The sequence below is a fragment of the Oryx dammah genome, unplaced genomic scaffold (genome assembly GCF_014754425.2).
Source record: "Oryx dammah isolate SB20612 unplaced genomic scaffold, SCBI_Odam_1.1 HiC_scaffold_9, whole genome shotgun sequence".
NCBI classification, from domain to species: Eukaryota; Metazoa; Chordata; class Mammalia; order Artiodactyla; family Bovidae; genus Oryx; species Oryx dammah.
In genome coordinates this window covers 47863731-47877343 of record NW_024070193.1, presented here as the reverse complement: position 1 = coordinate 47877343, position 13613 = coordinate 47863731, and the positions used below count along the sequence as shown (strand labels likewise).

The 13613-nt window shown below is 40.9% G+C and overlaps 2 protein-coding genes across 2 annotated transcripts in view; one reads left to right on the top strand and one right to left on the bottom strand.

Moving 5' to 3' along the window:
- WDR48 (WD repeat domain 48) overlaps nt 1-13613 on the top strand; it is a 49192-nt gene that overhangs the window by 30090 nt on the left and 5489 nt on the right. Inside the window, exons 11-16 of the mRNA XM_040246202.1 lie at nt 1031-1128; nt 5634-5741; nt 6045-6141; nt 8967-9062; nt 11168-11273; nt 12234-12321. Of these exons, the coding sequence (XP_040102136.1) occupies nt 1031-1128; nt 5634-5741; nt 6045-6141; nt 8967-9062; nt 11168-11273; nt 12234-12321 (593 nt within the window). The remainder of the gene's footprint in view (nt 1-1030; nt 1129-5633; nt 5742-6044; nt 6142-8966; nt 9063-11167; nt 11274-12233; nt 12322-13613) is intronic.
- Nucleotides 7093-7824, bottom strand: LOC120867812 (60S ribosomal protein L10a-like). The gene has a single exon (XM_040246206.1). The coding sequence runs from the start codon at nt 7793-7795 to the stop codon at nt 7142-7144; it is 654 nt and encodes a 217-aa protein (XP_040102140.1). The 5' UTR covers nt 7796-7824; the 3' UTR covers nt 7093-7141.

Genomic DNA, 13613 nt, shown 5'->3' with positions numbered 1-13613 from the left:
GTCCAAGGGACTCTCAAGAGTCTTCTCCAACACCACAGTTCAAAAGCATCAATTCTTCGGCGCTCAGCCTTCTTCACAGTCCAACCCTCACATCCATACATGACCACTGGAAAAACCATAGCCTTGACTAGACGGACGTTTGTTGGCAAAGTAATGTCTCTGCTTTTGAATATGCTATCTAGGTTGGTCATAACTTTTCTTCCAAGGAGTAAACGTCTTTTAATTTCATGGCTGCAGTCACCATCTGCAGTGATTTTGGAGCCCCCCAAAATAAAGTCTGACACTGTTTCCACTGTTTCCCGATCTATTTCCCATGAAGTGATGGGACCGGATGCCATGATCTTCGTTTTCTGAATGTTGAGCTTTAAGCCAACTTTTTCACTCTCCTCTAGTGACTTTAAAATTTGGGCTTTCTTGAATTCATCTTTTTGCCAAGCATTAGACTAATAATCATGGTATTGGTGAAGCCAACAGCCACTCTGTAAAAGATACAATGTTGTCTTTTGGCACAAGCCAGAATATGTCAGATCTGGCCTCTGGATTCTACATTCTACAACTGGAAGTGGCAGCTCTGATTTCAAGGTCAGAGTTTGGGACTAGGGTATTGAATGATGTGTTTATCTATAGTTAGATGTCCCTGCCGCTACCATTAGGATAGAATGTCCATTCAGGAGGCATAAAAGAGAAGTAAGATAGGAAGCAAACATTAGTAAGAGATGAAACTAATTCAGAGATGTCTGTCATCATTTTGACTTTTCCCAGTGGGTAAAAAAAATTATTAAGGTGTTTGCTCTATAACAGTTTTCCACCTAGTAGTCCCTTGACGTGAATAAAGAGTCTTTTCGTCTATAATCTGTACTTAAAATCAGACAGTTTTTCTTTGGTTAGCTTTAAATTGCCTTAGACATAATTATATGGTCTCCTTTCTGGGGGCTACTTTACACTTCGTTACATGTCACTTAACACATTGCTGTACTGTGAATTTAAATATAGGACTGTTTTACTAACTGTGTGGATTTTTTCCCTTTAGGGGGAGCTAGTATTATTCAGTGTCACATTCTTAATGATAAGAGACATATATTAACCAAAGATACCAATAATAATGTGGCATATTGGGATGTCTTGAAGGTGAGTATCTTTGTAATTTAATATAGGTTACTGGATTCTGTATCCTTTATTTTTTATTGTAGCTTGTATGTATATGTGTATATGTTGTTTGTATGTGTGTATATATATATAAAATAACCAAGATAATATATAAATAAAGATTTAGGGACAGCCTTATTTTGGAGTATATATTCTCATGTGAATATTAGATAAGGCCATAGTTAATCTTTTTAAGTACCCAGAATTTGAATGGAACCATTTTCTCTGTTTATGTATTACCAACTGTGTTATGCTGCCTTCCCTGAAAATGAATACTTCAGAGTTCCACATCCTTGATGCTCTTGGTGTTTGGGGCCCAAAAAATCTGTTGCAGGACTGGGAGGGAGGATCTGTCCTTGTGTTGTGGGATGCCTAGGAGCATCCTGTAGCCTCTACTCAGTAGATGCCAGTAACCGCCTTCATCCCCGTCCCCCATTTCAGTTATGACAACCAAAAATGCCTCTAGACGTTGCCAGATGTTTAGACGGCGGGAAGAAGAAGGAGGATGCAAAATCACCGTAGGTTGAGAACCACTGGAGTACACAGAATAATTTTGGCCATTTTTTAAGGATTTATAGCCATCTCTGTGAGCATCGGTTATGACTTTGAGTCATGTTACAGTGAATTCTTGGATAATTGAGATGTATTAAGCTGTCCAGCCACATTCTAAATAGCACTGAAGAATTTATAGATAAATTGAACTTTGCTTTTAGGATCCTGACAAATGGCCCTTCTTAGTGTTGTTGGTATATTTGTTCTACGAATATTTCTGGATGAAATGAATACTCAGTTCAGTTCAACACAGTGCAGAGAACTGTGTTGAGGGTCATAAATGATGAAAAATGATCCCTTCTGGTTGGAGGGACAGCAGAACGCAGGATGGCCTACAAACAAAGGTGGTTGCTTACAGCTGGAAAACCAGCAGGGCTCTATGTGGAGAGATCACTGGAGCAGGGCCTTGAAGGCTTCCAGCAAATGGATTGTGGGAGGGCAGTTTAGGAGGATGGAGTGAATAGCGAAGACACAAAAGAGGAACGTATGTGCTCATTCAGGGCCAGGTGAGCAGTTTTGTATAATTGGAGACCTGAGTGAATATAAAGGAGTAGTAGAGGTGGAGAAGGCAGTGGCACCCACTCCAGTGCTCCTGCCTGGAGAATCCCAGGGACAGGGGAGCCTGGTGGGCTGCGGTCCATGGGGTCATGAAGAGTTGGACACGACTGAGCGACTTCACTTTCACTGTCCACTTTCATGCATTGGAGAAGGCGATGGCACCCACCCCAGTGCTCCTGCCTGGAAAATCCCATGGACAGGGGAGCCTGGTGGGCTGCGGTCCATGGGGTTGGGAAGAGTCGGACACGGCTGGGTGACTTCACTTTCAGTTTTCACTTTCACGCATTGGAGAAGGCAATGGCACCCACTCCAGTACTCTTGCCTGGAGAATCCCGTGGACAGGGGAGCCTGGTGGGCTGCAGTCCATGGGGTCTCGAAGAGTCGGACGCGACTGAGCGGCTTCACTTTCACTTTTCACTTTCATGCATTGGAGAAGGCGATGGCAACCCACTCCAGTGTTCCTGCCTGGAGAATCCCAGGGACGGGGGAGCCTGGTGGGCTGCCGTCTCTGGGGTCGCACAGAGTCGGACACGACTGAAGCGACTTAGCAGCAGCAGCAGCAGCAAGGGTTTAAAGATGAAAAGTGAGATTCATTTCCCACAAAGTCATGAGTTGTAGGCTCCAGACTTGGCCAGTTTTTTTTTTTTTTAGCACTTACTAAAGATTCTTAGATGAGTTTAGAGCAGGAAAACTGTCTAACCAGCTGAAGTCCTGGTAGTCCTACTATCTGAATGGGAGGTAATTCTACTCAAATGGGGCACTACGCTGACATGCACCATCATTGGCATTTTTGTGTCCCTGGCCTGGCAGTGTCCCATATCCAGATATTAGACCTTGAGGTTTTAAGATCAAGTGATCTGGCAAAATAGGCATGACATTAAATAAAGGTATGGAAATCAAGAGTGCTTTTAGGACTGGAGGCACAGAGTTGAACAGAGCTGCATTCTGACCTTGGCTCTGCCACCTGCCAGCCAAATGTTCTCCAGAATATTCTTACCTTTGTCTTTATTCCTAAAATCTGGGTCTTACCTATTTCTTGGTAATATTAAGGGGATGTTTGAGAAGTATTTATTGTAATGACTGACACATTATAGTTAGGAGGTTGTTGCACTAATACAGTGAAATATCATATTCCTCTAGAGTAGGGTGGGAACAAGCAGGGGTTAAAAAAATAGAATAATTAGATTTTTAGGCTTGTGGATAAGAGTGATGCTTTCTTGATGGCTCAGTGGGTAAAGAATCCGCCTTCAATGCAGGAGACACAGAGGTGCGGGTTCGATCCCTGGGTCAGGAAGATCGCCTAGAGGAGGAAATGGCAACCCACTCCAATATTCTTGCCTGAAAAATCCCATGGACAGAGGAGCCTGGTGGGCTTCAGTCCATGGGGTTGCACAGAGTCAGACACGACTGAGCAACTAAATGCACAGGAAGAAAGGGAAGGGACAGAGATGGGTGCTCGGCTTCCGGATTAGTGTGGAAGCGTTACAGGGAGCGTAAGAGGAAAAAGGTCATTGAGGGAAGGGACATGCTGAGAAAGTAACAGATTTGAGTTTCTGTGGGATGTCTGGCTAGAGATGTTTGCTGGGCAGAGAGCTGTACAAGCTAATGTACATATGAGAAGGCTGGGCTGGAGAAATGGGCTCAGCTGTCATCATCTGTAGATTATAATTGGATCCATGAGAAGGTCAGCTTCCAAGAGATACATCTATACTGAAAATGGAAGAAACCAAATCATCTCCATTTCATGAATTTTTAGAAAAAGAAGCCTAAAAGATGTGTAACAAAAAAGGGGTAAGAATGCTCAGAGCCAGTGGCAGCTCAAGGACTAATTGTCTCAGAAGGGAGCTTGTGGTAAGCTGAGCTAGCCTGCTGAGAGTTTGGGTGAGATAACAGAATGGAGTATGCATGTGGATCTAGTCAATGAAGAGGATGGTGTCTGAGAAGAACAGTTTCTGCCAGATGGAGTGGGTTGAGTAGTGTTTGGGAGGTGACGAAACAGTATTTGAATAGAGACAATCTTTGATGATATTTGACTGGTGAGATAGGCAGAAGAGGCAGTGACTGGAGAAGATTTAGAGGTGAAAAGGTCAAGGGAGGGTTTTGTTTGGGTGTTAAGGTATTTTTAAGATGGGAGAAATTTGATCATGGTTCACTGTTTATGGGGAAAGCCAGTAAGACATGAGAGGGTAGATGATGGTACAAGGCCCCCAAGACGCAAGAGATCAGGCGGTCCAGGTCCAGCAAGAAGGGGCACCTTTTTCCTTGCACCAGGAAGAACAGTAGCAGAAAGTTAAGGGAATTTTGTTGAGGCTTCTCTTTTTAAGGAGTAGAGGTCAGAGTTGTGCTGAGGGCAGTAAGAGGTGGTGGTGGCAAGGTCAGAAATATGAGGAAAGTAGAGATTTAACAAGGATGTCGTGGGAAACTGTGGAAACAAGTTCCAGGTAGCATGAGTAACTGTCCCATTTATAGTAGGAATACTGTCAAGGATTCCAGAGGCCGAGATGACCTGCCTGTGTGTTGTCCACGTGAATGTTGATGTTGTCCAGGAAACAAGCAGGATCACGAGATGGGTTGCAAGACATTGAGCCAGGCTCAAGTTGCCAGTGAATGAGGGACAGTAACCCCAGAGGTTACTAGATGGCAGTGAGGAAAAGGGGGTACAGTTTACTGCAGCTAAATGATATGGGCTCAGAGAAAGAGTTTTTACATAGTCGTGGTGGAATCATAGTCTCTATATGCCATTAGGGAGTTTTGGGATATAGAAGAAGACATGGAGTATTCACCCTTTGAGAAGATGGCTGGTGAGCTGGGACCCTCAGGAATGAGCCAGGTTGCTGTTAGCGAGAAGAGGTAGAGGGAACATTCTGTCTTGTGGTTCAGAATTGAGATGAGCTGATTGGAAATGCTCCATGGTACCAGATGAAGTTTGGAACATACTTTTGGGGAGCATATGTATTTAGGGAATGAATAAGAAAGAGTAACTTAAGATTGCTGCCTATATTATACCTATTATCTGAAGGTAGCTGCATAGCTCTCCTAAAGTGTTTACAAACTGCTTTTTGTTCCTTCAAGATTTTTTTCCCCTTCTTTTGACATTGGTTACAGATAAGTGTGGTGGTATGTTATATCAATATCAGCAAAATTAAATTACAGTTTCAAAAAAAAGGACATTTTGTGGTTCTTTAATTTAAAATTTTACTAGGAGGTAGTTATTTAAAGGTAAACGCTTTAAGATAAAAATGTTTGGTGACATTCTTTCTGAAACGTATTTTAATCTCCATTTTATTTAGGCAAATGTGTAAAATTTGAGTAAGTCAGAGTCAAATCAATTGACCACTTAATAGTAATAATTATCATACTTTCTTTTTGATGTATAGGCATGTAAAGTTGAAGATTTGGGCAAAGTGGATTTTGAAGATGAAATTAAGAAAAGATTTAAGATGGTATATGTACCAAATTGGTTCTCAGTAGACTTAAAAACAGGGGTAAGTTAGCAGTTGATATTTGTGCAATTTGGGGTAGTTGAAAATTTCCCGTATAGCTGAGAATTAAGTATTATTAGTTTTGGAGTCCTGTGTTTTTAAGTTTGAAAGGAGAAGGTTTTATGCAGTTTAAATGCCTTTTCATATCCCAGAATATTAAATTGTATTTGCATTGAATCACACGAAACACATTTTGATTCTGAATCTGTGGCTTAGCACTGTAGTGCAAATAAATAAGGATTTAGAGACTTACTTGAAGAGTGTATTCAAATAGAATGCCACTAAGCCATTTTTCTCTTTTGACAGATGTTGACAATTACTTTGGATGAGAGTGACTGCTTTGCTGCTTGGGTTTCTGCAAAAGATGCTGGCTTCAGCAGCCCTGATGGATCAGATCCAAAACGTGAGTTTGTGTCCTTCCTTCCCCGCCTTCTTCCAAAAGAGTAGGTAGATCTGTGCTGGTTTTTTGCTTTATGCTCATCTTTTTTGTTTATAAACAATATTTGGGTTTTAAAAAAATTATTTTTCAAGAAATCTATATTATTCTCTCATATGGAAATGGAAAATATTCCATTTTAAGTGTTTTGGGATCTTGAGTTTTCTCACAATGTATGACTTAGCTTTAACAATTAAACACCCAGCATACTCTCTACCCTTAAAGCATTCTGGAAATCTGTTAGGTAAGGATAACTGAAGCTAGGAAACAGTTTATCCTCCTCCAATTAAAGAATTATTGAAGTATAATTGACATATCATATGTTGGTTTCAGATGTACAGGATAATGATTCAGTATTTGTATATATTGCAAAATAATCACAACAGTAAATCTAGTTAATAGTTAACATCTGTCGCCATGTATGGAAAGTTTTTTCTCTTGAGACTTTTTAAGATCTCTCTTAGCAACTTTAAAATGTGCAATACAGTATTAATAAATATAGTTGCCATGTTGTATGTCACATGCCCATGACGAATATATTTTATAACTGGGAGTTCATACTTTTTGACTCCTTTCACCCATTTTGCCTATTCCGTTACTCCTACCCCTCAACATCTGGCAACCACCAGTCTGTTCTTTGTTTCTATGAGCTCTGGGGTTTTTTGCTTTTTGGGTTTCAGATTCCACATGTAAGTGAGATCATATGGCTTTTGTCTGTGTCTAACATATTTCGCTTAACCATATGGCCTTCAGGGTTCATCCTTGTTGTCACAAATGGCAAGTTTCATTTTCTTTATGACTGAATAATATTTCTTTGTGTGTATGTCACATTTTCTTTATCCATTCATCCATCAGTGGACAATGAGGTTTTCTGTAAATAGCGGTGCAATGAACATGGGGGTGCATATATCTTTTTTCTTTTTTTTTTTTTTTTTTGATGGTTTAGTATGGTTTATTAAGCTGTGCCTTAGTACAGACGCTGGGGCTTGCCCATGGTGCTCTTAATATACAAGGTCCTGATGTTCTGCCAATTTTTCTTGAGCAATGATACCAGGAAGTTGACAGCTAAGTGGATGTTGTACACAAGCTCATCATCTGTCATCTTCACGTGGCCAACAGCCACTGCCAGACACAGCACCTTCTTCATCTGGAACTTGATCGTGGACTTCACTTCATCAGCTTTGGCCACCATGTTCTCATTGTGGGTCAGCAAGGAAGGGAACTTGCCAGCTTTGTTCAGGCCTGGGCCCAGGATTTGGGGGATCTGCTTGATCAGAGACTCTGAAGCCAAAAAGGCACCATATTTCTTGGCCAGCTTCTTGACCAGTTTCTTATTCTTGTTGAGTTTTTTCAGCGCCTCGATGTCCATGTGGGGGATACCCACAGCCTTGGCCTCATCACAATGCTGCTGGTCCCCCAAGACACACACGGAGAACTTGGGGCGGGAAGTGGACTTAAGCCTGACGGTGCCCGAGAAACGTTTGTCCTTCTGAGGGTCATAGTTCTTCAGGCTGATTTGAAGCTCCACCGTCTCCAAAAACTTTCTGCGCTTGCGCTGGTTCCCGTGCAGGACTTCCCGCACCGCCTCGTAGAGGGTGTCGCGGGAGACTTTGCTGCTCATAGTTCCCTACGCCGCGATAACCGGAAAAGAAAGTGCATATATCTTTTTAAATGAGTGTTTTCCTTTTCTTCAGATAAATTCTTGGAAGTAGCATACTAGATACGATAGTTTTGTTTTTGAGGGACCGCCATGCTGTTTTCCACGGTGTCTGCACCAACTTAGGTCCCGTCAGTAGTGCACAGGGGTTCCTGTTTCTCCTCATACTGTCAAACATTTGTTGTTCATCATCTTTCTGATTAACTGCCATCCTCACAGGTGTGAGGTGATACCTCGTTGTGGTTTTGATTTGCCTTTCCCTGGTGATGAGTGATGTTGAGCACGTTTTCATGTACCTGTTGGCCATCTGTATGTCTTCTTTGGAAAAATGTCTATTCAGCTCTTTTGCCCAATTTTTTAGTCAGATTTTTCCATTTTTTTGCTATTGAGTTGTATGAATTTTTTATATATTTTGGATATTCACCCATTTCAGATAATTTGCAAATATTTTCTCCTATTTTGTAGGTTGCCTTTTCATTTTGTTGATGATTTCCTTTGCTCTGTAAAAGCTTGTTAGTTTGATATAGTTCCACTTACTTACTTTTGCCTTCATTGCCTTTGCTTTTGGTGTAAGATCAAAAAAATCATCCACCAATATCATTGTCAGCAAGCTTATTGCCTGTGTTTTCTTCTGGGAGTATTGTGGTTTCAAGTCTTACATTCATCTCTTTAGTCCCTGTTGAGTTAATTTTTGTGTGTGTTGAGAAGAGACTTATCTTCATAAGAGTCTACTATATTTTATTAATTATATCTTTGATCAGTATTCTTCTAAGATTGTAGCCTGTAGAAATAACTGATATATATACAAAATATAGTGGCTTTATATGGAAATAGCCCTTAAATACAGTTTCTGTTGTTTATTCATTTTCAAAGAATAGCTATATCTGAATAACCAAATAGAATATCTGTTTGCTTGATATTATCACTGCTTTAAACATTGTAAGGTGAAATTTTAATAGACTTTGTGAAATATGTAAAGTCTTGCTTCTAGACATCCTTGGCATTGGGTTAAGAATGTAACATCAGAATATGTGGAAGCTTTTCATTTTTATTGCTTTCCCTCTATTTTTAAGTTAAAACTAATGTTTCTCTTTTCTGTTTTTTTTTTTTTCTTTTTTAATTGACTCTTTTGCAGTGAACTTAGGAGGACTTTTACTCCAGGCACTCCTAGAATATTGGCCTAGGACACATGTGAATCCAATAGATGAAGAAGAAAATGAAGTAAATCATGGTTCGTATTTTTATATTAGGATAATTGGTTTTAAAATTACTCTGAAGTTAAGGATATTTAGATTGTTATCCTGAGAATTTAAAAAAGAATTTTTTTAAGCATTTGCTAAAGTATGACATAATAAATAGTTGGGGTATGCCCAATTTATTGCCGTCTCTTCTACATGCTAAAGAACGTCCATCCAGTCTTAACTGAGATATCGAAGAACTTTTAATTAATGAGACTACACAAGGTATATGGAATCAATCCTGTGTATTCAGGTGACCTTTGTCCTTGAAAGCAGGCAGCTTAGCAGGTTTATTCTAACAGTATTTCTCGAGGTGTCTGTGGATCTGCTGGATTTACCTCCAAAGCTAGCTATGTAGCTGCATTGGAAAGCCAGGTTTGTCGTTGTGAGGCATGCCTCACATTGGCCTGATAGGTAGATATTCCCTAGTCTGATGATCTACCTGATATTGGCTCAAAAAATCAGCTCCCAACTCAGAAGTGCCAGGGTAGGTGACTGAGTATGTGTAAAGAATTAATGTCATTGAGGACATTCCAAAGCCGTGTGTGCCACAGGCAGCAGAAGTAACTCACTGTGCAGCCTGGGAGAATTTGGAACATATGAGTTTGGCTCAGTCTGATTAAAGAAAGGAGGGGAAAAACTTAAAATATCACAGCTGATACATAACCTTGAGTCCCCCACCGAGGACTTGCTCTGCTAAAGATTCTCTGAAGATCGCCTATTTGTGGTGGTCAGCAGTGATGAAGCCCTCCTGCCAGAGACTTTGTTGTGGCTGACTGATTCATCCAGAATAATTTTCAGAGTTTAAATCTGTTTTGCAAGGATGGCATGCCTCTCTGTAAGCCAGTGTCCTGATGTCCCTGTCAAAGAGAGAGCACTGACCCCATACATGATGGCGTTTCTTCTGTCACATGGCTCGCTTCACTCCCCTTCTGAATTGTACTGTGAACTGTGAGCCAGAGTCAGTGGAAAGATCTGCTCACAGGGTCGAGGAAGCTAGGTTCTGCTATGGGCTCTGCCGTTTTATCAGCTGTGCAGCTGTGGGCATGCCATTTCCTGTTCTTGACTTGTCTTTCTCCATTTATAACCTGACGGTGCCCTTGGAGGCCCAAGGAGCCAATAAAGACCAAGTAATCAAAACAAAGGGCCACAGGCAGCATCTCTTGAAGGCAGACTTCAGTTGGGGGAGTAAAGAATAAGTCACAGGAAACGTCAAATCATCCTTAAAATCAAATTGGCATAGTGAAGGCAGGGCAGGACTGAGCCAAGCTCAGGACACGGCATGCACTACCTGGCTGGTAATCCTGCTGGACCTGCACGACACACAGTGGACCCTCAAGCTGCTTGGGTTGTACGAGGTGGGCAGCTCGCGTATTCGGAGGCCTATAGTGAGTTGTGAGGATAATAGAGATAGATGGACATGGATCCCTCCATTCAGGGACTAGCATTCTGGTTGGACAAAGCAGCACTTACATCTGCATTGCGTAATCAGAGTTGGTGCTGTGAGAGAGTGCTGTTGGGTTGCAGAGGGCGAGATTGCTTCCAGATTCCTTCAGAAAGTGATTATGAACAAGGGGGAGTCAGCTGCAGAGAGCTGACTGAATTGAAATCTGACTAAAATGAAATCTGCAGAGAGCAATAAAAATGAGTTTATGACCTCTTTGAGATTTTGTTTTTCACTAATACCATTAGTTGTGGCTGCCATTAAATATAAACTTTTTTTCTGACACAAATTTATCTGTGCTTGGTGTTTTACCAATCCCCACCCCACCAGCACCAAAGAAAAGAGCATATCATCGTTTATAGACTGTTCTAGACTTCCCTGTGGCTGAAGTAGATGGTTATGTTTTTGTTTTAAATGTCAAACATTAATCTTCTCTAAAATGTAATCATTTCTCATGAGGTATATCACACATTGCCGTATTTCTTATTTTCAGGAACTTAACTTGGTTTTTTACCTTTATTTCCATCTCTAGCTGACTTACAGGACTTTTTGACTTAAAAATCTTGCACTGGTTGGGTCCTGTGGAAACAAAATGTTTAGAATCCGTGTTGTTAGCACTGACTGAATACTGATGCCATTTGTGTCTTTTCCTAGTAAATGGGGAGCAGGAGAACCGAGTACAGAAAGGAAATGGCTACTTTCAAGTGCCCCCACACACCCCTGTGATCTTTGGTGAAGCTGGAGGTCGCACCCTCTTCAGGTATGGGTAAGAAGGGCTAAGAGTGCGCCCTGTTTGCCCTGAAGTTTTGATTCAAGCAAATGTCTATTAATTTCTAGTGGTGTCTAGGTTTTGGTTTTTCACCTCCCTGAAATAGTTAAGTGTCTGATGCTGTTAGACCCCATCTTAATTGAGAGCTGAGCCTCTAGTGGTAAAATGAGGTTGATACCTTGTGGAGGTTGATAACCTTGCCTCAGGGCAGCTTCTTAGCGGTTTCTGCAGGAAGTGCTTTTTCTCACTTAACCAGCCAGACTGCCAGGGTGAGGGGACAGATGACTTCACCAGAAGTCCCCACTCACAGGACAACATCTGAGTAGATAACTTCCCTCAGACCAGGCCAGGGGATTTGGACTGGGCTGCTCCTGGGAACTGTGGTGCCCAACAGTGGCTCGACCTGAGGTGCAAGGCAGTCCTTCATGAGGGTCTGCAGGCAAGTGCTAGGCTGGCTTCACCTCCAAGTTGCCAGCCAAGGCCCAGGAAATGTCATGGGAGAAAGCCATGTTTAGAATCCGTGTTGTTAGAAGTAAGAAAGCTATTTGTCTTGCCCTTGAGAGCAGAATTCTCTTCCTTGATGGTGATTTCCTGAGAGTGTGGTCACTGAAAACCTCCTGACCCCATGTTGTGCGTGGACTACCGTGCACTGTAGCTCTGCTGGGCGACCTCAAGTGCCTTGCCTACACGCAGCTTCCTGTCCTCATCCATGGGCCCCAACAGGCAGCCACAGTGTCTGTCTGGCCTCGAATCTGGGAGCCTGAGTTTGACAGCTTGCTTTCACTCTTAGCAGAGTGAGTCATTCTGCCTGCCTTCTGCTTTATTTCCTCAGCTGTCAATTGGGGGTTATCCGGAATGAACTCTATAAGCTCCCTCCCTCTAACATTTAATGACAGTGATATTGGGATTCGTGCTTATTTTGTCACTTACTACATGATTGGTTATGTTTAGGCTGCTCTGCCGAGATTCTGGGGGTGAGACTGAGTCCATGCTTCTTAATGAGACGGTGCCACAATGGGTAATTGACATCACTGTGGATGTAAGTGTCCTCCACTCCCACTTTGTCCTCTTATTTTTTTCCAAATCATGAAGAAAATTTACTGAATTAGATTGTATAATCTTTGATTGAAACTAGACTGCCAAGTGGAATCCTCTTCTGCTTCTGTGCAGTTCCAAAGCTGCAGAGAAATATTATTATTATGTCTCTATCTTTATTTTTAATATATAAAATGTGCTTATCAAAGAAAATAATAAATGAATAAGGTGAAATTCCCATCCTTTTCCAAACACTGTCTTCCATTCACTTCCTATTCTTCTTCCCAGAGGTAGTAAATATTAATAGCTTGATGCAAACCCTTCAGTACCTTTTTCTGTGCATACACAAGTATATATTATTTGTGTCTATATATGTGTGTCTGGATATATGTGATCCATATATAGATCATTTTATTTTGCATAGAATCTGCTGTTCTGTACTGTTCTACAACTTGGGTGTGTTTTTTTGTTTTGTTTTGTTTTTCACTTAAAAATATATTTTGGACATTTTTTCATAATAGTATATGGACCACTTCTTTTTAATGACTGCATAGTATTTCGTTGTATAACTGTACCATGGTTTATTTAGCCAGTCCCTATTAATGGACATTTAGGTTGTACCCAATGTTTTCTGTTACAAACAATGCTTCAGTGAACATCCTTGTGTATATATCTTTGTGTACTTTTTAGGGTAGATTCCTAGAAGTGGAATTGCTGGATCAAAGGGTATGCACATTTTAAATTTCAATGGATACTGCCAAATTGCACTCCACTAAGGGTATACCAGGTTACACTCTCACCAACAGTGTGTGAGTGCCTAGAACCCCACACCCTCACCAATGCTGGATACTTAGAATCTTTGCTGAAAGATAGACATATTATCTCATTGTTCTAAATTTTTTTAACTTACTATGAGGTTAAGCATCTTTTCATAGTGGCCATTTTTATTTCTTTTGTAAATTGCCTGTTTGTATTCTTTACTCAACTTTCTATTGGGTTATTTGTCTTTCTTATTGACTTGTAATAGTTCTTCATACTGAATATTAACCCTTTGACCATTCTCTTGCCTCTTGATTGAATTTTTACTTTGCTCATGATGTCCTCTGGTAGGCAAAAAGTTTTGATTTTTATATGACCAGATTAATCCTTTACGGCTGTGAGTTTCATGTCTTGCTTAGGTATTTCCCACTCCAGAGTAGCAAAAATATTTTCTTGTGTTCTCTTCTAGTATGTTTATGATAATAGTTTGTATCTAGATCATTAAAGTATTAGAATTTATTCTATTTGGTGAATTTA

Excerpts from the sequence above, each read along its gene's own strand:
- LOC120867812 (XM_040246206.1), bottom strand. The coding sequence starts at position 7,795 with ATGAGCAGCAAAGTCTCCCGCGACACCCTCTACGAGGCGGTGCGGGAA.